Source organism: Terrapene carolina, unplaced genomic scaffold (assembly GCF_002925995.2).
Source record: "Terrapene carolina triunguis isolate 2854851 unplaced genomic scaffold, T_m_triunguis-2.0 Scaffold68, whole genome shotgun sequence".
Lineage (NCBI taxonomy): Eukaryota > Metazoa > Chordata > Testudines > Emydidae > Terrapene > Terrapene triunguis.
The window spans coordinates 38,583,129-38,609,240 of record NW_020664419.1 but is presented as its reverse complement, the minus strand read 5'-3'; the positions used below and the strand labels follow the sequence as shown (position 1 = coordinate 38,609,240).

The 26,112-nt window shown below is 39.9% G+C and overlaps 1 protein-coding gene across 1 annotated transcript in view; it reads right to left on the bottom strand.

Moving 5' to 3' along the window:
• Positions 1–1,290: 1,290 nt before the first annotated feature.
• TSPAN12 (tetraspanin 12) overlaps positions 1,291–26,112 on the bottom strand; it is a 64,582-nt gene continuing 39,760 nt past the window's right edge. The window contains exons 5-8 of the mRNA XM_024193707.2: positions 23,237–23,311; positions 16,342–16,449; positions 12,303–12,446; positions 1,291–2,880 (exon numbers count right to left, since the gene is read on the bottom strand). Of these exons, the coding sequence (XP_024049475.1) occupies positions 2,575–2,880; positions 12,303–12,446; positions 16,342–16,449; positions 23,237–23,311 (633 nt within the window). The 3' untranslated portion in view covers positions 1,291–2,574. The remainder of the gene's footprint in view (positions 2,881–12,302; positions 12,447–16,341; positions 16,450–23,236; positions 23,312–26,112) is intronic.

Here is a 26,112-nt window from a genome sequence, read left to right as displayed (position 1 = left end):
TCCAGCTCAACGAGAGGAGTACCGCGGAGTCGACGGGGAGCCTGCCTGCCACGTGTGGACCGCGTCTGAACCGCGGTAAGTTCGAAGTAAGGTATGTCGAATTCAGCTACGTTATTCACGTAGCTGAATTTGCGTACCTTACTTCGACTTGGGGGGTAAGTGTAGACCAAGCCTTAGATACAATCACAATCACCCAAGAGCCATAGCAAGAATATAAGGCACCACCCTTTGATGGCTTCATTCTTTTCTGTCAGAACCAACCCAGAGGGCATTTTCTGGCAGTAGTTCTTCAGCCCTGCAGATCCACTTGTGTGGGGTGCCACTGGGTGCTTTTCTTACACCAGCCCCTGTTCAATGTGTATATGAGATCACTAGGAGAGTTAGAGAGACACTCTGAACTAAAGGGTGTTCTTTATGTGGATTTCTCACCTATTCAAAGGCATGTATTTATTCTACTTACAGACTTCCCTAAGGTGTCCATCTGAGTGCCTCAAACATTAATAAATAAATCCTCATAACACACCTGGGAAGGAGAGAAGCATTAACTTCAGCGGGACTAAGCCTGATAGAAAGTGTTTGCAGGATCAGGTTCTAAATTGGCGGGGGGGGGGGGAAGGGGAAGAAACCTAACAGGAAATGACAGAGGGAATGGGGCAAGGGAAATAGAGAATACAAAACTGAGGAAAAGGGAAAACTGCTCTTAAGAAAGCATCATTTCTTGGACAACTTTGATCTCAGTCATCCCCTTGCCAGGAGCTGCAGAGCAGTCTTCCATGGCCCTTAGTAACAGTGGACTGCTGCAGAAGAAACCTTGACTGATGTGGTGGGACTGGGGGGAGTGGGCTCAATAACGTCCTTGCCATCACAGTGGCATTCCAAAACCCACTTATTTCCCCCCAGCACTATCTCCCGATATAAACATGATCACTCTGAAGGTGGAGTCCAAAAGCTACACTGTAATTTGGCTTGGGACAGCCCATAGCAGGAGCTTCACCTCAGAGAGGGATGCCTGCAGAGGATTTAAGCACACACACAGATCACTGAAGAAAGGTTAAACTTTGAACTGGCTCCCTAGCTTCCCATTCACTTGAAACTTTTATGAAAAGGTCAAAAAACAATGAAATTCACAGCTAATGTCTACATTTAACATGTGTGTGTTTAACATTAAATACACAATAGTGACAAACTGACAGCAGTAAGGACATTTAACGTGGAGCTTTTTAAAGTTAAATTACTAGGATAAAAGCACCCACTCTCTTTAACTTTAACAACAAAGAAGCCATCACAACATTCTGGACAGTAGTGATTTTATTAGCTGCCATAGGGCACCTTATTGTTTTTCTACACAGTTCCAAAACAAGTGGAAAAAAACTTTAAAATTTCAATACTGTGTAAAAACCCCACTTGTCACAAAGCACTGGTATTGGAATAAACACAATTTTCAAGAGCTTGACTGTAAAAAATAATCCTATGAAATAAACATTTACATAAAAATACAGTAAAATGCACTTTTCCCACCTCAATAAATAGATTGTAACTCTGTTGCCATTTGGCAATTTGAGTCAACAGAGAACTTTCAATGAAGAAAAGGCTAGAGTGAATTTTCTCCTTTACTCTTACATTACATTTATTGCAATTGCATCCAGAACAATAAACCAGTAAATCACTGTTTTCCTTATAGTCTTTCATTTTTATCTGGAGGGGAGAAAGGAGGAGTAGGAGAAAGAGGGGTCCATCTATAAAGATTTGCTAATCTTATACTGATCCCTGTTTGGAAAGAAAATATATTTTATTTATACTAAATAAATCCAGTCCAAAGAACATACTGTTTTGAAAAACAATCACTTTCTACAAATTAGGTCACATTTAGAATAATAAAGTATACTGATCATATTCATGGTTTTTAAAACCTCTGTTTAATGTGTTTTAATTTAAAAATTAAACAATCATCTTAGGATAAAAATAGAGGTTTTTAGATTATCTTTAAATGAAACAGCTAAAATAAAAGTGCTGTTAAAAAAAAGAAAAAGAAAAAAAACTTACTCTTTTTACAGATGTTGCAATTTTTAAACCCAAGCATTTACTTGAATTGTAGCTCTACTATATATACACACACACAAAAAACCATTTATATCCACATGTATCCCTGAACATTTTCCCAATGGTTTAGTAGAAATGTGTTCAAAAGTCCATTTTGTTTGCCTCTCAAATATAGGCATTTCTATGGAAGACAGTTATCTTTCTACTTTCTATGATGCTTTCTTTTTTTAAAGTGTCATTAGTAGTGTCTATCTACTTATGTAGATATCAGTGTCTTATATGCTGTACATCTTATGGATAAATATTACTGCATCCAGTAAATGGTGCTTTCTATGCAAAACAATTGTTTCATAGCTCTAAGAAGCTGAGAGACAGATCTTTGATCAGCTGTCCTTCCATGGAGGTATCTCCATTTCTGTTCATTAGCCATTTTCTGAAACAGAATGGTATACTTAAAAATGCAGGAGACAGAACAGGGGGGAAACAAAACAAAAGCCCCATAACTTTGTGACTTCACACATTCATTTGTATCACCTACAATTCCTCCATTTCAAAGTGTGTGTTAAAGCTGTTTGCCATGGAGGTATGTTCCAAGATCCTTGTCAGGCTGGGTTTCAGCAGCTCTACTGAATGACATGACAGGTGTTGTGAGGTGTCATTCTTCAAGGACATCATTTGATCTGTCCCAGGATCCCTTCTGTCATAATATAGAGCCCACAGTAAAGTAATAGTGAGGATCATAGCCAGAATCTGTGTAACTCCGATAGAGATTCCTAGAAATCGCAGCACTTGCAATTGTTTCGTTCCTCTCAAGAAAGTGTACATTTTTTTACCACAACCCTATAGAACAAAACAGATAACAAAAAAGTCAGTCAACATTATTTGGATCTACCTCAGAGTTCCAAATGCTTATTTTTAAACAGATATAGTATCTACTGTTGGCCTTTTGGCCCATCAAGGGTCACATTTCCATTCTTAAAACCATGCTTTGTCAAATTGCTTTGCTTGCTTCTTTTCCCTTTCCACAATCTTGTCTCAAAATCCTTTCATGGATCTAATTTAAACCTCCCAGAGATCTGTTTGTTCCATATTTCTCTCAACTCATGACCTCTGCTCATCTAATCTGTGATCCTATCAACCTTGTTTACTTTGAAAAAAACTCAAGTAATTATTTTTTCCAGTATTTAAGACAGTTCCATCAAATCTTTTCTTACTCATCTTTTTTCTAAACTACAGACTTTAGACTTTTTAAGCCTGTTGCTATAAAGCTTTTTTTAAGCTGTTACTATTAAGCTTTTAAATCATGAGATCAACTTTTTTAACTCCTTTTTGATTTTTCCAAACAGAACATATTTTTATAACACCATCAATAGAAATTAAACCAATATCCTAAGCAAAGATTTTCCAAACTGTATAACCTCATCATGGCTTTTCCCAGACTCAAGGGTTTTAGCTACATACACTATGTATCATCTTCTAATTCTGAGCTCCTGACTTCTGTAGAAAGAGCCTAGACAGTGGTCTTTCTGACTGTGGAAACAACTGAAGGGAGGCAGCCTTTACAGAAGGATTCTTGATCAGTTTCTCCAAAGTATTAGATACAAGTAGTTTTCCTTACTCACAAAGTACATTTTTACTATTCCAGCTCTTCGTTCTTCAACGAACAGCCTCTGTTCATTGCAAAAAACCCACCCATGTATGTTTTATACTTAGGGCAACTCACCAGGGCTATACTTTAAAACTAACCAGACTTTGGGCTCATTTGTACATAGAAGCTTCTTTGTGATTTTTAAATTGTGAAACCTTTAGGTCATGGACTGTTTTTATTCCTGTATCTTATATTGGGCTGAGCATCTTATTGCTACATACAGTATAGTAACATATTCAACCTATTTGAAAACATTGTTCTTGGGTAATAGAACGTTTAACACAAACTATCAGTTACTGTAACTAAAAAACAGCAACGAGAGCAATATTGTGAAAATTTGCACTGATGAAGTTTACCAGTCCATAACAAAGTAGCTTCCCTACACACAGACAGCACTGTCATTCATCCTCCCCAAAAATCACTCTTCTTCCTCAGCAAACTGGTCTGAATGCCTCCGTGCTGTTCTGTCAATAAGAATTATTTTAACGTTTTATACTGAAGGCCACATCACCTTCTTATTTATTATATCTATTACCATAACACCCAATAGCCCCAGTCATGACCAGGAGCCCATTGTGGAAGGTACTGTTCAAACACAGAACAAAAGATGGTCCCTGTCAAAAAGAACTGCAATCTAAGGCCTTGTCTACACTAACGAAGTAAATCTATCTAAGTTACGCTAGTTAAGTTACACAAGTTGCGTAAAAGAAGTCGACATAGCTTAAATCAACTTACAGTGGTGTCTACGCCGCGCTATATCGATGGGCGAGCGCTCTTCCATCGACTTATTGCATCTTCACCAGACCTGCTAAATCGATGCTGCAGCGTCGATTGCAGCAGCGTCGATTTAGCTATACTGAAGACAAGCCCTTAGCATCTTATTAAGGTGATCACTCCATGCAGCTCCTCTCCTCCCATTCATGATCATATAATATCCCAGCATGCAGCTACAGCCATTCCTGACATGGAAAAGTACTATTAAGAAAGTACTGCATTTCAGCTGTTTTTAAAATGTAAAATCAAGGCAGAGTGAGGACCACATGACCACCCAGCTCTCTGCACACCATCACCAAGTGCTCCTTGGACCACAGTTTGATAACTGCTGATGCAGACAATAATTTTACAGGAAAACACCCAAACCAAAATATCCAAGGCTGACTGTCTTCTCCCTACAGAAAACATCTAAGGAGCCTTGCACAGTCTTCCTTGAACCAGTCTCTCTTGAGAAAGAGAAGTTTTGGGGAGGCGGGGTGTAGAGGAGCGGACTCACCCCTGCGGTGCCTCCTGCTGGTGACTTCTGGGAATTAGCTCGATCCAGCTGTCGGAGCGCCCTTTGCAGGCCGGTGATCTGCCTGTCCTCTGGCCCCCGTGTCCCTCCCTGGACCCCGGTGCCCTTTTACCTGGGGTGCTGCCCCCTGGCAGTAACCCCTCAGTTTTAGGGTCTCCCCTCCCCGGGGAACCCCCACCCAGTGTTCCCACCTCGCCTCAGTATAAGGCTACTGCCAATCATTGTCTAGCCCCACACCCTGGGGCAGACTGCAGTATCCGCCTACTCATCACTGGCAAGGTTGGGTTTGGACCTGCTGCCTTGGCCTACCCCGGGCTGCCCTCTGCAACCACCAGTACCTTTTAGCCCAATGCTAGGCCGCAGCCTAGGGCTTTACAGGCTGGAGCTCCCCAGCTCCTTTCCCCGGCCCTGCTCCACTCAGGTACCCTATCTCTAGCTTCCTGCAGCCAGGCCCTTCTCCCTCTACAGGCAGAGGGAGACTTCTTCTGGGCCTCTGGCTCACAGCCTTTTATAGGGACCAGCTGGGCCTGATTGGGGCATAGCCCAGCTGTGGCTACTTCCCCAATCAGCCTAGCTTTTCCCTGCCACAGCCCTCTCCCTGGCTGTTTTAAGCCCTTCGGGGCAGGAGCGGGGTAACCACCCCGCTACAGGGGGACACAGATTTTTACGCCCAGACATCCAGTCCCCCGTCCTGGCCATGCATCTCATGGATCTGTGGGAAAGGGAGGCCCTTTCACCCTAGCAGGATGTGTCCAGGAAGAGCCACAGCCAGGGCCCCTCTGCAGCCGCTCAGTAATAACTGTACATGGGGAACCAGTAGGAGGTAATACAACTGCAAATTATATTTCATCCCCACCCAGATTTCCACATTAAAATCAATCCCAAGGGAAAGTGCTGTGGAGAGCGGCACTTCAGCTCCTTCCGCCCAACCCAGCTCTATCCCACCCCTGAACTCCATAGAGATTTAAAGGTGGGTCTTCTGCACAGGGCAAGCGAGGGGAAATTCACAGAGACACAGGTCTGCACAGGATAGTGTGATGTAAACACACAGTCACTAGTACCAATAGGACACTTCAATAAGCCATCGGGTTGGTCATGTTATTTTCAAAATGTTGTTTCTGTGATTATGACCCTACTAATCTATTCCACATAGTCTTATGACAAATAAGTAACTGGCCAAAATAACAGGCTTTTAACACTGAGCATGACCACGTTAGTATTCCAGTCATCTTAAATGCTTCCAGAAACCAATATTTATTTCAAATGCCACAATCATAGATGCCGGTTTACATGACTAACAGCCTGATTCTACAAGTGCTTCACATGCAGACTCCCACTGAAGTCAACAGGTCCCTTACTTAGATCTGAAATGAATGAACTATTCCCATGTATTCTGAAAACATTATGCCAGAATACATTAAAGGACTTTGACATCTTTCCAGTATTAACCACAGTAATACAACACAGACTTTCAACAGTTTCATTCTGTCAATGCTCTAACACAGGTGAGACTCAGAGCAGAACAAAAAACAAATTTGGGCTTCTATGAAATTTTAAAACAAAAATCTTTGCAGCAAAAGACCTTTAATTCAAACTGATACAGAACAAGAAAGTCACTTGGGCATGTTTTCCTAAGCAAAATACATTGTTTCAATTATGCTGCTCCAAATTTGTTTTTAACTGTGAAGAAACTAGCTGCATTTAATATTTTCTGATAACTTATGAGGAACTAAAGTGCATGCTGGTCACAGTTAAAAAATGCTTACCCACAGCAGTACTCAAATTCAGTTCATCTGCTGCCTAGAGGAAACATCAGCATCAGAGAGCAACAGCATTAATCCCTACAGCTCCTGCAGTACAGACATGTAACTAAGACAAATTATACCAGATCTCTCTAGGCTGCCTCCTTCCACTTAATGATGCTCTTACATTTCTGCTCTGGTTCACATTCAAAATCAGTTTCCAAAACTAGAACTATCCAGCCATTCCCATTATCCCCAATTTATACATTTTATTTATGCATATTCTATATACTCAGAGTTGGTAAATTGCAATTAAAGGACATATAAATATACTCTCCTAGACTGAAGTAAAAATCTATGTCAAGAACAGCTCTTACATTAGTGACAACTCAATACCAACTATAACGATTTGTAATGATCATTCAGTATAGTATTACTTTCTCAAGCTTGCAAAGTTATAGATTTAGGTCCTTATTCTCATTTATACTATGGCCATTTTACACTGCTGGCAGTGTAAAGGGGTCTTAAAGTAGGCAAAAAATACTTTTACACCCACTTTAAAACTCAGTGTTGAAAAGTGGCTGCAGTGTAAATGAAAATCAGATTAGAAAAGTTTAGTTCTACACTGAAAGTAACTACATACAAATGACATCAACTTAGTTAACAGATCTGCTTCCTATATGTAATCAGAGTCCATCAGATTATAAAAGGGAAGGATACTTACCTGTAATTTTGCTTCTCTGAAGATAACATCTTTCAGGATTCTTATGCCTAGGCCTTAGCTTATCTTTAGAACAGCTGAACTCTCCTACCTCTCAAGATTATATTTTTTTAATCTATTGAAGGCAGGTAGCGAGCACACCAAGCCCACAACTGTGGTCTTACATCACCCTCTGATTACTGCTGATCTTCAAATGTTCCAGTCTATTCTTTCAATTGCACAGGAAGTGAAGCTCCCAAAAAGAAAACCAATTCACAAAGATCAACATATGCAAAAAATAATAGCTCAGAAGGCAAAAAAAGTGTAAGAGGAAAAACAACTCCGAAAAAGGTTACTTCCAAAATCTGCAGCGCAGTAGGTGGGGAGGCAGGATTCCGGCAAGACGATCTCTTCCATACATCAGCGTTACAGGTAACTCATCTTCCTTTCATTAACAATGCCATCTGTGCAGGATTCTGACTCTTCGAGAATAAGATGCTCAGGAGATATCTCAAAAGAAAATTATAGCACAGCTGTGTTGAGCAGCAGTTATGTCAATGCCCAACATCAATCCAAACACAGACTTTTTTTCATCATAAAAAAGACTATTAAGTTACCTCTCAAAACACAGCATCAGGTGTTAAAGTACAGCCTGCTGAATGAACCCAAAACTAGAGGATCAAACTCATGGGGAAAATGTTTTTGCCAACTGAAAATATGGTGCCACTTAACATGAAGCAAAAATATTTTTTGTGGTGGAAGAGAAGAAGCATGGCCTGCCTTAACTTGGAACCAATTCTGCAGCAAAGAATCCAAAATAGGATTCCTTCCTGGAAGATGAATTAATCCAATAACGCTTTGGGAATGGGGGTGGAGGGAGAACCATGTAGCTGCCTTTCAGATGTCTGATGGAGACATCCACAAGCCAAGCAGTCTTGCCTTGGCATATCCTGTAAGGTTCAGATCACAAAGGTCATTGCAATAGAAAATTAGTTGCCCTATCTAAGGATGTTAGTCTGCTCCAAGTGAAACCAAAAAGACTGTGGACATCAAGCACAGGGAGAAAGGATTCACTGGAATGAGGACGTGGGAGTGGAAAGAACGTTGGCAGAACAATAGGCCATGGATGTTGACTTCTGACCCCACCTCAGAGAGGAGTCCTGGATGAATCCTTAGCACCATCTGATTCTTCTTAATTGGGTATAACAAGGTGGATCAGGCTCTAGGGCCTCAAGCACTCTCATTTTATGGGGCAACATATTCCAGTGTACAGGACAATGGGTTAAGAGTCAGGAGACCTGGGTTGTATCCTGTTTCTGTCACTGACCTGCTATTTGACTTGGACAAGACATTTCACCTTTCTGTGCTGTATTTTCCCAGTCAGTAAAATGGAGATAATGATACATAGCTTTCCTTTCTAACATGATGTGAGATCCACAGTTGAAAATCTCTACATAATACCGATGTATTGATTCTTTAAATCAAGACTGGGTGTCTTTCTAAAAGATACATCTAGTTCGACCATCAGTTACTGTGCGTGATGTCAAATGACATTCTTTGCCTTGTGCTATGGAGGAGGTTGGACTAAATGACTATTATGTTTCCTTCTGGCCTTCCACCGAGGAATTCATGAACTGAACTCACTATCTCCAGGAAAATGACCTTCCATGTCTTAGGAACTCAGCTCCTAGGAACTGAGTGGTTCGAAAGGAGATTTCATCAGGGTTGCATTAAAAGTGTTAAGCTCCAAATGAACCAAAAGGCCAAAACATACTGCAATTAAATAAACCTAGTCAAATAAAACAAGAAGGTGGTACTCAAACAGTTTTTGTACCAGGCAGATAAAGAGGTCCATTGAGATCTGATTCCACCACATGATAAACCTTTTCCACTCAGAGAAGAAAGTCCTTCTGGTAAATTGCTTCTAAGATGGCTGAAGGACAAGAGCCAGCTATCTACTCAGAGACACCATAATTAAAGGCTCAACTTTGTTAGGAGCCAAGCTGTAATAAACTGGGATGGGGTAATGTGCCCTGATTCTGAGTGATGGTCTGAAGCCAGATTTTCAGCCTGATGGGATCAGCATGAAAGCCAAGTCTGGGCTATACCTATCTGGGCTAGGATGACATTCTTAGAATCAATATAACTTTTGACTCATGAGCTTTGTTCAAAACCTTTGATATCAGAAGGACTCATTGAAAAGCATACAGAGACCTTTTCCCCAGTGAGTGGAGAAAGCTCCTCCTTGCTAATGCAGTCTTTTCTCGGTGACATGAGCTTCCTGAAGCTGCTCTAACTTACATCAGTTACACTTGAACATCTTACACCATTCCCATTTCTGAACTGAGTGTAGCCTGAGAGGAATGGAAAATTTAATGCTAGATATTTTCAGTTCACCAATGTCACTAAATTAAACAACAAACAAAAAGAGGCAAAACTTTATGTAGGACAGACAATGGTTTGTAGCCTGCTCTGCTACAGTCAACGAAGGAAACGTAAGTTAACTAATCAATCCTAGTTTCAGAAGAGTCTTAATATTATTGATGATGATGCTAAAGAGAAGGAAGTAGCCAAAACAGAGACCATATAGCTTCAGACCCACTGAAGCACAACATGCACATTGGGGGGAAATGATTGACAGCTGAGATAAAGTGTTTGCCAAATAGCAAAACTGCACTTTTAAATTTCTAAAAAGTCTGTTGTATATAATGGAGTTTTTAAAAACCATGATTTTAAAAAGTGCTTGGCAAATGTTTCTTCATCATCCTCAAAGTGGAAAGAATCTGATTTCACACCTTTTCCAAAGGAGAATATATTTAACTACTCATTTATTCAGATTTAAAAGTGCTTTAACTTCAATGTCCTGGCCAATAAATATATTCACTTTACAGGGTTTGTTTTCCCCCCTCTTCCACTCACAGAAATAGTAAAAGACCTCTCGAAAGATGACTAGTCTTGCTACATATTATTAATATTAGCCTTGGTTAAACCTTATAAAAATGCAAAGGCAGGTCTGTTTCATGCAACATTTATAGTATTATTTTAATATGCATAATCCTTGCTCAAACTCTCCAAATGTCCAAAGTGAGCAAACAGAAGTAAAGTGCCAAAAGAATGCAACATCACCATAAATTCCTGAGTAGTAAATTGCAAAGTTATTGCTATAATGTTATGTCTTAAGTGTAAAGTTAAAAGCTATTCTGACTCTTAGGTTTTTTGTTTTGTTTTTAAGCAATGAAAAATACTAAGTTATCAACAAAATAAAACTTGTACATGCTTTTAATATTTGGTTGTTTTTCACACTGAATATGATTGTTATGTTCAAGTAGAAACTACAACCGTTCCAAGATACTGTCTGTTCTAAGAAATTCAAGTGATCTAAGTTTTGAAACAGGATCAAATGCTATTCCTGATTACCACAAACTCAAACTTATTTCACATACCTAACATACACACGGAGGCAAATGTACATTTGCTCTCCTCTCAAAGTCCTTTTTCACATTTAAATACTGTATACTATGTTCCTGATGCCTTCATCTTGGAGACATCAATCATAGTACTATTGAGAGCACAACTAATGATGTTCAGCTTTCTGCCAGCGTAAGTGATAATGCCTGCAAAAACAGCATACTTTGATGAGGCAGGCTCAAGAGCAAGTCTGCATGAGAAGAGATAAGAGCATCAATAATGAAAGTGTTTTCTTAGTTTTAACATATTTTGATCCTGCACACACTGATTGTTTGTTCAAGTGATGCTATCAATCTCTTGAGGCTCAAATGTATTCCCTCTCATTATCAATTTTCTTATTCTTTTTTAAAAAAATATTATATACAACTCAGCAATAATAGTGTAGACCATGGGAAACAATTGCTTTGGCATAAGGTCTCCATGTATATTCATATTGGAGTGACTGTGTTATTTGTCTGTGTGCATGATCCCTGCTGACTGAGGCATCAACAGAGCTCTTGGATTTTCAAAGGACTTGCCAGAGGCATCTTCCTGTCTAGGTACTTATGTGGTCATCATTATCGTAGTATCTGAGGACCTTCACAATCCTAAAATCTCTCTCCATCCTGGTGAGTTGGAGAAACGGAATTTATGAATTAGTGTGTGGTCTTCTATGTCCACAGCCATTCGGAGGTTCAGTAATCAGCTTGCCAAAACTGGAAGACTCATGTGACTATATTATTCAATGTAAAATAGCTATTTCAGGGCTTAGACGTGTGCAAGGTGCTAACTGCATTGCTAATGCCTTATCTCATTTCTAGGTGAACAGATTTTTGAAAGCTTCAATTGAAGGCAGGCCACAAATCCACTGATTCTGTATATCTGCTATGGGCATAGCCCCATTTAACAATGGAAGACTTCTCTATTACCTCAGTAACCAAAAAGAGGAGGCCATATTCTTAATCTTTAAGATGATGGTACCACCCTTGAAGGTTCAATTGAGTTATACCAGGAATGAATATGGCCCACTATATAAAATCTCCCCCTCCATTTCCACCCACCAACAGATCTTTCTGCTTACCACAGACTTTCATGAGAAGCATGACAACAGATCCATCTTTCAGAATCCATTTGTCAATATATGCTCATATATTTGGAATGCACACCTTCAGAGTAGGAGGAGTTTCCAAAATATACAGAAGTGGGAATGGGGTGAATGTTTGAGGGCAGGGGAGAGGGAAGAGAGACAAGCTTTGGGAAGACATCTCTCCCTATGGTGGGAGATCCTTGCCAAAAAAGAAGGGAATATTCCAAAGAACTCAGCACGAACGCCAAACATTTTTCAGACTTACATGTTATGAGTTTGGAAGTCACAGGAACATGTAAGTACACACCCTTCTGAAATATTTAAGTGTAATGCTATTTTTTCCACCCTACCTCTTGATAAAGATCACTAAGGTCCTCGTGATGTGCCTGCTTGGAGCATCCCGGGAACTCTCTAACACAACAGGAGTCAGGAGGCCAGTCCATCTCTGTCATTTCCAGCCAATCAGTGAAGTACACCACTCCACAGCACTTAAACTGCAAAGGAAAAGTTAGCCAAGATCAGTGACTGCAGTGTGATGCTCCCTGGTCATAAAAGCTAAAAACTGAACAAACTTTTAAAACATGTATATAGCGCCAGACATATGCAGGCTATTGTTTTTAGATATTGTTTCCGGCTGCTCCTGTACAGAGCCTCATTTTATGGATGCCTCTGCTGTGCCTGGACATAACCAAGCCAAAAATCAGCCAATTACATTGATATGTGATCTGTCCTTTCCCTCCCCACCAATCCCCTAGGTCAGTGGTTTTCAGCCTTTTTTCATTTGCAGACCCCTAAAAAATTTTAAATGGAGGTGCAGACCTCTTTAGAAATCTTAGACATAGTCCATGGACCCCCAGTGGTCCGCGAACCATAGGTTGAAAACCACTGTTCTATGGTAACAACCACCTTTCGTGGACCATATGTTGAAAACCACTGCCCTACTTAGTGTTTCACAGAAATTGCCCAAGCCTGCAATACTGCTGTCCTCATTATGGGGGTAGCCAAGAGAAGTTTAATAGGAGGAGACACTAGTGGAATGGAGAATCCCTATAAAGCTGGAGCAGATTGGAGGCAAATCTGGGGGGGGGGGAGCGGGAGGAATGCACAGGAAGAGATGTGTCAGAGCAGGGAAAGGGACAGAAATAAGGGAAAAGAAAGAAAATGAGAAAAAAGTGAAGACAATAAAAAAGAGCTAAGAAAAATACTGAAATGGAAAAGGAAAATAGGAGGAAGGAAATTTGGGGGGAAATAAAGTATCACAGGAGAATATAATCTGTATAAGAATCAGAATAGTAGGAACTCTGATCACAAGACACGCCATAATAGATCATAAAAATCACAGTAACAAGCTTATAACATAGTGATGGGATTTCATTTTCTAGTCTGCATTCACAACAAAGAGGGCTGATGCAATGGCTACATATTTACTTGGTGCAATCCCCTGTCCTCTGTCCATTGCCTGGACACCAACTCACACATTCCCTCCCACCATACCTTGGCATGGCTGCCACCCACCTCTCTTTTCCTGTTAATTTTAAATTTTCTCTTCCCCTCTATCTTCTGCGTCTCATCAGAGTCCCAATACTAAATTCTTACTTGGTTTTCAACCTACCTTTTCATTCAGGCCAAAGTCTTACTGAATTGCTGGGGAGTTTTGCCTGACTGAAGACTTCAAGCTTTGGCTCCTCATGTTACCTTCTTTGGGCTTTTTTCCCCATCTGTTTTCACTTTCATTCTTCTGCTTCCCCACTGTCCTCTTCCCAGCCCCAATTCTCCCTCTCTCTACCTTCCTAGCCACAAGGTCACCCTTTCTGGTTATTGGATCAGCAATTTGCTCTTAAAAAATATAATGGTGTGGTTAAGAAAAACAGATTTCACATCTCTCCCAAAAAGTTATAAAATGCAGAAGACAGAGCTCACAGCTGATAAAAAACGGATCCTTTACGAACTAAGAAGTTTGCACTCCAACTTCATAAAAATGGCCCAATACACCAATGTTCATTCATGCAGAAAATAAGTACATCCAATACCTGAGTTGAGAGCAGACAAAAAGAATTAACATAGGCCCAGATTTTGAAAGATATTTAGGCCCTTAACTTCCATTGATTTCCTTCTTTTAAAAATCTGGCGCAAAATGCTCAAAATATGAGAACGCATCAGTTAGCGAGGCAGTGTGCTGTACTGCTGAAACAGTTTGTCCAATTAACCTCAAACTTTCCAAAAATCATTTCCTCTGGCTATGGACTAAACACAAGAAATTTCTATTACAAAGGGCTTTTTTTTTCTTTTTTCCCCAGAGAGTCAGGGTTTGTTCTTTGGCAGGGAAGTTGATTTTTCATTTATTTAAAAATCAGCCTTTCCAGAGGAAGAGTCATTTAGGACTTACAGGGTCATTGCTGTGACACTATGATAACCAATACATAAAGGCATCTTTTTTATCTAACCAACACATACATTTAAACCAAGATATCATAAAGCAGTGTGCATGGAAATCAAGAATTGTTTATATTGTTTCAGGTAGAGACTATAGACAGATTCTCTCAATCTACCTAAACATGAAGAACTACTGTGTTTCTGGTAGCATTTGAAAAGCTTTAGCAGAAAATATCTTAAACTCTTCTAATCCTTTATTTATTCTTTCTTTCAGGTTCTAACACAAATACAGACTAATCAAGTGTAGTCAGGAAATGTTTAAATAAACAGGAAATCTGCAACAATGATAGATTTCAGCATTTTAACAAAGGCAACACAATGACAAGCATTTAAAGAGTGTTTTTCCTGCACGTGAACATGTATCTGGAGCTAATGGTTTTTACCTTGTACATGTCCCTGTTTCTGTGACATAATAGTTCTTTCTTTAAAATGAATACAGTTCTGTATTTCAGAAGGCTATAGAGCAAATATGTCAATGTTCAAGCCATGTTTTTTTTCCCTGGTGACAGGACATAAAACTGACCACTTTAATGGAACTGCAACCCAAGAGACAGTATTGGCAACTGCTTAGAAACAGCCTTTCATACTCCTTTCCAACCAATATAATGTTTCAAAGATGGCAAATCCATAGAAAGGACACTACAAATCAAAGCATGCAGTAAGAGGGGAGGACAATAATACTAAAATACCATATAGGATGTTCACTTTACTGTATACGCAGTGAATCAATTTTTAATTCTTCATACTTGTATTCTTCACTGAAATAGGCCTAGGTGCTCCCATCTTTGGCAGAGGAGAAGTAGTTAACTGAAGGTATTATTTAAATTCAGGAACGTTCTTATTTTTGTATTATTAGTGGTATATATATACAGTAAAAGCTTTAACACACACTGGCACAGATTTTTAATTAGGCCTCAAATATTGCATCCACAATTAAAGGAGCCTGCAATTGTACCGTTTTTAGACACCTATCTGATCTGCAGGTGCAATCAGGTAGCTACATTTCTAAATCAATGCAACTGCACTCACAGTACTGGAGGTGGTTTTTTATGTTGCAAGTCAGCGGTTCTCAAACTGTGGGTCAGGAACCCAAAGTGGGTCACCACCTCATGTTAATGGGGTTGCCAAGGATGGCTTAGACTTGCTGGGGCCCGGGACTGAAGCTGAAGCGTGAGCACCACCGCCTGGGGACAAAGCCTGAGGGCTTTACCCCTGGGCATCGGGACTCAGATTACAGGCCCCTGCTTGGGACTGAAGCCTTGGGGCTTCAGCTTTGCCCCCTCCTCCGGGGGCTCCAGTTGGTTCAGGCTTCGGTCCCCCGTCTTGGGGTCATGTTGTAATTTTTACTGTTGAAAGGGGTCGCAATGCAATGAAGTTTGAGAATCCCTGTTGTAAGTCAGTGGTTTTCAACCTTTTTTTCATTTGTGGACCCCTAAAAAATTTCATATGGAAGTGCAGACCCTATTGGAAATCTTAGACAGTCTGTGGACCCCCAGGGAACTGCAGACCACAGGTTGAAAACCACTGATGTATGGTAACAATAACCTTTCGTGGACCCCTTAGACATCGTCTGCAGACCCCAGGGGGTCCAAGGACTACAGGGTGAAAACCACTGTTGTAAGTCTTTGTCGGTCCATTTAATGAAATATGATCTGTATATAGAACTAATGCAGCTATAGTGCATCCTTGGAATTATATATAAATAATGTAAGTTACAAGAAGAAGGGAGGTGAAATTATGAAAATACACAATTCCAGTGTATTTGTCTAGAACTTACAAGAATTTGAGAGGTTGTATGCCAATAGCTTTCAAGGACTACACCAAAATATAAGTCCTCAGTTAGCTTGCAGAAAAAGCCTCACCTTTTTATTTCTAACTAAACCTTTTCCATCAAACAGATAAGGAGCACTTCGTGCACACGCATCATTACATTTCATGAACTGATTATCTTCTTACCTCCCTCTGAAAGAAATTCCAAGCATGAGTAAGCCACTGGTATCTAGGTAAGCCATAGTTGGTCATCCTGGCTTTTAAAGTGACCATATCTGACCATTGTACTGGGACCTGAAAAGAAGAGACAAAGTGTTTCAAATGACAGAGAGATTGAGAGTTCTCTAATAAATCAATCATCTTGTACCTATAGAACCAAAGTTTTCGTCTATCCTGAGGTTCTAAATGCAAGTTACTTTGGATGTGCCATCTCAGTAAAAAAAAGGAAAATAAATGTTTTGATTTTAAACATACAGCTTTAGTTGTATTAATAGAAATAGTGAGAAAAATATTGTTTTTGTCACTTGCTTGTTTAGAAATACGTGTATGGCAATAGGGGATCTAGATATCAATAAATAAAAATAATATATTTTAGAGCATTTCCAAGGGTTATGTGTAAATTTCAATTAAATGATTATTAACTTGTATCTCACAAAAGTCCAGTGAAGTCAGTGAAGCCCAATGAAGTCAAAAGGCAGCAGATTTAAAACAAACGTAAGGAAGTACTTCTTCACACAATGCACAGACAACCTATGGAACTCGATCTTGGGAAGGCCAAAAGTATAACGGGGTTCAAAAAAGAGTTAGATAAGTTCATGGAGGATAGGTCTATCAATGACTACTAGCCAAGATCATCAAGGATGCAACCCCATGCTCTCTGGGTGTCACTAAAACTCTGACTGTTGGAAACTAGGACTGGATGACAGGAAATGGATCACTCAATAAATTGCCCTGTTCTGTTCATTCCCTTTGAAGCATCTAGCACCAGCCATTGTCAGAAGACAGGATACTGGGCTAGATGGACTATTGGTCTGACTCAATATGGCCATTCTCCCATTCTCCTTCCATTGACATCAAAGAGTTTTGAATCAAGTCCAGCGTGTACAAGTTTGAGTGTATACTGCTTCAAGAAATTCAAGAGTAACTTTTGTTCAGTAAGCCTTTTTTTTCCATTTTTTGGAAATGTTTTCTTTTCAAACAAGTTATTGGGAAAGCATTTAATTTTTTTTTTTAATTGGAGTATTTTAATTGCATGTCTTGCTTTCTCTTTTATTTAAGACCCAGACACCAGGAACATTGTGAGAATAACAAAGTAAGCAAAGGTTGTTATAGTTGACATAAAAGTAGTCAGGGTTAAGATTAGAAATTGACTTTTGTTTCAGCTGGACCACTTTTATTGTACACCAACCTAACAAAGGAGTTGAGTACTTTAGTGTAGTCCTTCAGATACACATACTGTTCATGTTATTTTTAGCTTGCTCACATTAGATTTAATGGTTGCATTTAAACAAGTCACAGTTTCAAAGTGAGCTTTATTTTCACATATTTTGTGAAAAAATATCCAGCTATTCTAAAGCCATTAATGGTAACTGCTAGGATTTAGTTATCTTTTTTCAATTCATGCTTCCAGTAACAGTTTTCTGTGAAATTTTACATGGCCTAAATTATCATTTATTACTTATATCATAGTAGCTCCCAAAGGAGATCCTCGTTGTGCTTGGTGCTGTACAAACATAAAACAAGAGATTCTCATTGCCTGAACGACCTCAGTCCAAAAATAGGGTGTTTTGTTAAATAATATGTGTTATATCTGGATTAGTTATAACTGCAATTTCCATCTATTAGGAAATTAGCTTGTCTTCACATTTCCACTTATTAGCTTGTCTTCACATGTCATTTCACAAATAAAATGTCTCAGAAAAACAACAATGCATTTGACACACTGGGGATTCTATTAGCTGTTTTTTGTTGTTGTTGTTCTCAGGGGCTATGATCTCAAGAGGTTTGCAAATGTCCAAATTAAAAATACATCTTAGCAGCAGAGTGCTAAAACAAGCACTTACAAAAGCAGGAATGTCCCAGAGATGCAACTCATACTTCAAACATTTATGCTGGTCACTAGAATAAATTAATTCACTTTTGCACTCAACACATTTTTCTTTATATTAAATTAGAAATCAGGTCTTTGCTTTCTTTGGATAACACTTGATACCACTGCAGTTCAGATCACGCTTCTTAGAGTTTTTTTTATTATCTTATTTTAGTTGAATCTAGTCCAAGGTTATGCACGTAATACAAGGCATCCAACTTTTTTGAAGACAATGAAAAGCAGACACAAATTAATGCAAAAAAGTGAGAGAAGGAAATTAAAAAGTAAAACAAAACCAACTTACAAGGCAGTTATGACTGAGCTAAGAAGGGATTTTAGAATCTATACCTTTGTCACCTTGACATTCCAGAGTCCAAACTAAGCCTATCTACTAACAACTAACTAAATCCTGAATAACCAATTTACTTAGTAGTACATATACCATCTGTTCATGAAAATCATTTGCGTGGCTTCGTTCCTTGAGAAGCACTTTCCTGTATGGTGTAGGTAAACTAGAATTCAAGTTTATGATTTGATTTTTGAGCATGAAAGTTCTCTATGGTCTTGTCTGCTGTTTAATTTTCGCTTGCATTAATATGTTACTATTTTTCTAACAAGTATCAAGCCTTGACTGAAGTTCAAGTAAACTGAGAACCTGCTCTGGCTTTTCAATCTTGTGGATGGAAGAAATTAGTCATAAGGCACTTTTCATTCTGAGAGCTATCATAAGCTGGAAGCAAAACTATTTATACAGGGATGCTTTTAGCAGACTAATATACATGCCAAACAGGACTCAAACTGGGATAGTATTGGGGTTATGCCTCACTGACACTTTTTAACAGCATCACACACACCCCTATACTAATGCGAACTAATTCTCGAACCTCACCAAGGGCTCCTATGATTTCATTATAAAATGAATCCAACCTGGCAGCAGGGCTCCCCCAAGGAGTTCTAGGGAGTCTCTTCGCTGCCCAGTGTGGAAGACGAAGGGCCTGCATGCTCTGCATTCTTTGGATTGGCCAGCCCCTGGAAGTGACCTGTAGGTATTGTAAAACCATGCTGAAGAACATTCTGGGTTCTGAAGTGCTTTGCTTCAGTGGGCTTGGTCTCAGAGCCTGACAGGGAGTAGAGGGCCTGGAAGACTTGTGTTCCTGGCCCACCCCACAGTGTGAGCAGTAGTAGGATGAGGGCAAATGGGGGCAGGAGGATCACAACGACTGAAGACAGAGGAACAAACAATGGGGCATATGGGGAGAGAAGAAAAGAGAGCAATAAGAGAGTAACCAGGAAGGAAAAGAAACAAAATGGTAAGAGCACAGAAGGGGGTGGGGGGGAGAGAGAGAGAGATCAAGACTCACAGATTTTAAGGTCAGAAGGGACCATCATGATCATCTAGTCTGACCTCCTGAACATCGCAGGCCACAGAACCTTACCCACCCACTCCTGTAATAGACCCCTAATCGCTGGCTAAGTTACTGAAGTCCTCAGATCATGGTTTAAAGACTTCAAGTTACAGAAAATCCACCATTTACACTAGTTTAAACCTGCAAGTGACCCATGCCCAATGCTGCAGAGGAAGGCAAAAAAAAAACCGGAGGGGAAATTCTTTCCCAACCCCACATATGGCGATCAGTTAGACCTTGCGCATGTCAGCAAGACCCACCAGCCAGACACCTGTGAAAGATTCTCTGTAGTAATTCAAAGCCCTCCCCAACTAATGTCCAATCACCAGCCATTGGAGATATTTGCTGCTAGCAGTTGCAGATCGGCTACATGCCTTTTTTTTTTTTTTTTTTTTTTTTTGAGATTTAATAAGAGTTTTATTAAAATAAGCTTGTAGGGAAGTAGAGTATGTTAAACTCTTACTTTGCATTTAAAAATCTGAATATATAATGCCAAGTGTACACTAAGCAATTGTAGTCACTTGTTAACCTTGTCCAGAGGAGGCAGCTTGGATGAGGATAGTCCAGACAGTTCTTCCTGGAGGTTGGGATCTGCCATTCAGCTGTCCACAAAGCTAGCAGATAGTCTTGGTTACAGCTGACCCATGCCAGGTCCTTGCTGCTGTGGAGCTGGCGGTACACCAAGTCCTTGCTGCCCCAGCAGCCTGTTCTCTTGTACTTCCTGTATGTGTCTGTGGATTTCATGGATCTTCTCAGTTAGTAGATGGTGGTATTCCTCCCTGCTGTTTGCTTGTTCAGATGACTCCCCTTCCACTCTCCGAGCAAATGATACCAGCCTCTCCATGCGCTCATCTCCTAATACAGCATGTTCAGGATTGGGATAAATCATTTGGACTATCCTCTGTACATCATGCTCACGCTGTGCCAGACTCACTGATTCTTGCCACTGGTTATTCCTGCCAGTGCTGGAGGATTGTGGTGCTCTTGGCAAAGGACCTAAGCTGGCAACAGCTGCCATTTCACCCATCACTGGGTTGTCAAAGTTTATACCCAAAGGAAAAACGGATTCAGGCAGTCTCATCATACCATCCCCTCCATAAACTGATCAAACTCAGTCTTGAAGCCAGTTAGGTTTTTTTGCCCCCACTGTTCCCCTTGGAAACCTATTCCAGAACTTCACTCCTCTGATGGTCAGAAACCTTTGTCTAATTTCATGCCTAAACTTGTTGCTGGCCAGTTTATATCCATTTGTTCTTGTGTCCACATTGGTGCTTAACTTAAATAACTCCTCTCCCTTCCTCATATTTATGCCTCTGATGTATTTATGGAGAGCAATCATATCTCCCCTCGGCCTTCTTTTGGTGAGGCTAAACAAGCCAAGCTCTGAGTCTCCTCTCATATCATCCTAGTATTCCTTCTCTGGACCTATTTCAGTTTGAATTCATCTTTCTTAAACATGGGAGACCAGAATTGCACACAGTATTCCAAATGAGATCTCACCAATATAATGGTACTAACATTTTCCTGTCTCTACTGGAAATACCCCACTTGATGCATCCTAGGACAGCATTAGCCTTTTTCACAACTGCAACACATTGGTGGCTCACAGTCATCCTATGATCAATCAATACACTCCGGTCTTTCTCCTCCTCTGTCACTTCCAACTGATACGTCCCCAGCTTATAACAGAAATTCCTGTTAGTCCCTAAATGCATGACCTTGCACTTTGCACTGTTGAATTTCATCCCATTTCTAATACTCCAGTTTTCAAGGTCATCCAGATCTTCTTGTATGATATTCTGGTCCTCCTCTGTATTGTCAATCCCTCCCAACTTTGTGCCACCTACAAATTTTATTAGCACACTTCCACTTTTTGTGCCAAGGTCAGTAATAAAAATGTTAAATAAGACTGGTCCGAAGACCGATCCCTGAGGAGCTCCACTAGTAACCTCCCTCCAGCTTGACAGTTCACCTTTCAGTATGACCTGTTGTAGTCTCCTCTTTAACCAGTTCGAACATTCAACAATAAGATTAGAAATTTAGTTCTATTTATTCGTATGCTAACAGTCCACATTACTGAATTTCCCTGGCAGATGTGGAAGAACTTGGGGGTGGTGAATCTTTGGACTGGTTCTGGCCTGGTTAGGGAATGGGACAAGGCAGATGGACAAAATTCCCTAGAGGTTGATGGATCTATCACTTCTTATTTTTGTTTTTTAAGTCACTGATGCCATAACCTATGGTAGCTTCTGCTAGTGTATTCCAGGGTTATGGGTCCCACTAGTAGAATATCTGTCTGGAGGAATGAGGTCACAATGGGCCAAAGTGCCCACAACCCAGATCCAGCAGGGGGCCTGGCCCATCTAGGGTATCCTGAAATATGGATGGTTTTGGCTGGGGTGGAGGGTGTAGCTGGTGAACTTGAAGGATGCTCAGTTCAATGCCTCCTAGAGGCAGCTTCTACTGATAAGACTCCTATAGAGCCATGGATGTTAGTTATAACTGTCGCCCCTGGCAGAACCCCTGAGGATGGTGGCTGTGGCCAGGGGATGAGTCATACCTATGATCTACCTTCCCAATTTAAAAAATGTATGATATCAATGCAACCTGACATTTAAGCAAAGTGATATATTTAAATGATGTTATATTAGGAGCATAAAACACCGCTCTGGAATCTGTATAGCAAGGGAATGAGTTCTGATACAAAATGCTGCCACATAATTTCAGAGTGCAGATCTGCCAGAAATTCCTTTGGTTCCAGTACTGTACAAATACCAAATGAGCTCCCTCCCTTTTTACTGCAGTATAATTGCTACACACTGACTGCTATTGACAAGACCAGTGTCATGAGCATATGTTGGCAGCTTGGAGGAAATTTGTCACTCTGCTGATAAATAGGTATCAAACTGAAAATGAGACAAGACGATATAGGAGCAAGCAGGATAATATGATAGTTTGTTTTCTGTTCAGTACTTAGCCATTTCCCTTCATAATGGATACAAGTCTCCAGTTTGAAAATTAAAGGCTGGTGCAGTTATAAATACTAGTTGGAGATAAAACCTCCTTAGAAGTTTACAGAAATTGGTTTTATAGCTGAGACATGTTTCACGTTAAAACACAGGCATTTATAGTTTAAGGAGACATTACTAACGACCTTAGCAAGCAGTAAGTCATTTATGGAATGAATGCACTGTCTGTTTACAATATAGCACAGCAAGATTTAGCCAAAGTGAAAGAGTCTTGGACCAACCCCCTCCCAGATCCCCTCAAAATACAGAACCTAAGCCTGCAATCCTTACGGAATCAAAACTCCCACTTGACTTCAGTGGGAACGTGTCTAAGCAATAAATAAAACAGGCCCTAAGGATCTGATCCTCACAGGGAGAAAATTTCAGACTGGACCCTTTTAGAAAGAACTGGTTTCCCAGAATTCCCTATATTAACACAAACTGAAATGCCTGAAGTTAATACTAGACTGACAGAAAGCCATAACCAAAGATGCACACTACAGCAGTTGGGGAATAGCTAGCTAATGAAAATCTTTGTTTTCTTCTATTTAATAATGTATCCTCCTTTTCTGACTCACCGTAATTTCCTGCTCATAGGTCCAAACACCGCAGGCCAGTTCAACACAGAATATCACAAGCAAACTTCCAAAATACTGTGGAACACAGAAAAATCTTAGTTATATTTTTACGATGAAATTAACACTGTGAAAAAAGTTATTAAGTAAGTAATTTTAAAACATTTCAAAACAACATTAATTTTTCATATAACTAAGACAGTGAAAACCAAAGTATTAAGGCATGATGATTCATGAAATAAACCTGAAGTTTACCTTTTGCTATAAACATGTTTAAATAATGTGACAAGGTGAAATAAATGTGGTTTATTTCTAATTGACTTAATATGAAATATGTCAAGCGTTGCCACGGGGATATGAATTAATTTCCAAGTTACCTCATGGAACAAGACTATCATGACATTTTACACAGAAACAATTCCAAAGAGGCTAATATTTTTGTTCCCCACACACACACACACACACCAAAACTTATCATTTTCCACTGTTCCTTATTTAGAATAACTACAGAAGTTGCAATCAAAACCCAAGTAGAGCTAACAACATGAACATGATAGATGGAAAAAATCTTCAAAATGTTTGTAGCAAGAAGGAAATTCTATAGGTCTATGTAGTTAACAAAATATTAAGAAAAACTGTATGCAATATCAAATAAACCACTGAACTTGTGGGATGAAGCTGCACAGAAGGCAAGACTCTGCATGATATGCAATTGCTGTAAATCTAAAAGTTAGTTCAGTTTGCTTTTATTTGAAGTGTACCTTTCATCCACTCTTGTGTGGTACCACTTCCTTCCATGTAGATGGGCTGAGTCCCTCCCTGTCCGCCATAGAGCAGAAAGACTCCATTTCCAAACTCACACCCTTTCTAGGAGTTGGCTTTATTTGGAACTCAAAAACAATTAACACAACACAAACCTCCCACTAAGTTTTCCCCCTGAGCTTGCCTGTTCTTAGGACTTCCTTTCCCCACTTCTTCCCTCCTAGCTCCTTAGATCCTTGTCTCCCAAGGGCCATTCCCACCTGCCTATTTTCTAGGGTGGAGTTAAAAATCCACTGCTTTGTGACACGATGACCTAGAAAACCATGCCCACACCACACCAATTCCTCCTGCTTCTTTCCAATAGGTCTTCAGGTTCTATTTCCTTCTCAGAGAAACACAGACCCAATAAGGGTTTGTCTATATGTCTACTTTTACAGGACATTAGGAGTGGAAGGGACCTGCTGGGTCATCAAGTCCAGTCCCCTGCTAGCACAGACAACCCTGTCATATAATCCATTCATAAATATATCAAGCTCCATCTTAAAGCTAATTAGGTTGTTTGTCTCCACTACTCTGGAGTGATTGGAAGGCTGTTCCAGAATCTCATTCTTCTGATTGTTAGAAACTGTCTTCTAATTGCCAACCTAAGTTTATTCATACCTATTTGTCCTTCTTTACTGCTAGGGAAACCCACTTTATACCCATTTGTTCTTCCACCAACATTGTCCTTTAGCTTAAATTGCTCTTCTCCCTCCCTGCTGTTTACCCCTTAATGTATTTATAGAGAGAAATCCTATCCCTTCTCAGCCTTCATTTTCCTAGGCTAAACATGCCAAGCTTATTCCAGAATAAGAATGCTTTAACTGCCCACTTTGAAAGTGGGGTAAACTAAACAGAAACAAGACACTCTTGTTCTAGAGTAAGTGAGTCTACACATGGAGTTAATCAGCAACAACTCCATGTGTAGATAAGCTCTAAGAAATAGAATAAAAACACTGTGGAACTAATAAGACACATGCCAAACGCCACCACTCAGTCATCTCGCAATCTCCCATTTCCTGCTTGTTTTCATATCTGATCTGCTTGGACTGTAAGCACTCTTTGCAGGGAACCATTTCTTCTTACCTTCTCTGCACAATGTTATAAACTTCAGTTGTGAGACATGTTCTCTGTTGTGCAGACATAAAGCCAAGAAAATAAATACAATTAAAAATGACGACCAAGTATAAACTATATGAACTTCTCAAGTTGTCTCATAGCCAGTAGGAAAGTGGGGGGGGGAGTGGGTGCTAAACCAGCGGTGTTGGACCTGTAGCTCATTCTCATAATTTAGGACAGGTGGTGGAGAGGATTTACACCATGACATGCCAAATTCCATTAAAGAAAGTATCAGAAGCCACTAAAGAAAGTAAATGGAAGCTAGAAATGACACATTTGGATTAAGATTTACTACAGGCACTCAGCATCTTTCAGAATCAATCCTTTTGACTCTCTCTTAAGAAAAGTCCTCTGGTCACAAAGGTGAGAGAAGAAAAGAAGAGACACAATATGTGCAGACTTAATTTGCAAAATAACTATACTGCAATAATTAACTACTGCAATGATATTAAAGTATCTCTACAACCACAGATGTGCTTCAATTTCTTCCTCCTATTTTGGGGGAATCTTATAACTCTCCCTGAATTCAGTGAGTTCCAAAACAAAAAATTCATACAGAAGTTGTGTGAAAAGCTCCTGTAATTATTATTTAAATTTACTTCCCATAATTTTCATCTTCCAAGCCACACAGATCGTTGCTGGCCACAATTCTGACCTCTTCGTTCCCAAACAAATTCCCAGAAGAGTCTGAATTCCAAAATAAATGCAGCTTCTCACAAGAAGCAAAAACTCTTGCTTTTGTCAGTCACAAGAATCTGGTTTCCACAACAAAGGTTTAATTAATTCTTTCCTGCTATTGTGGGTTGAGTGGCTGAGTTCTGGGGGGGGAAAAGCTCTTATTCCCCTGATAGAAAAGATGATGCCACTTTCTATGCCACTCTCAAACTCTTGCATATGATATTCCCACAATTCTAGTTCCTACATTGCTCTCTATAATATTTGGTTCCTTCCAAGGTTTT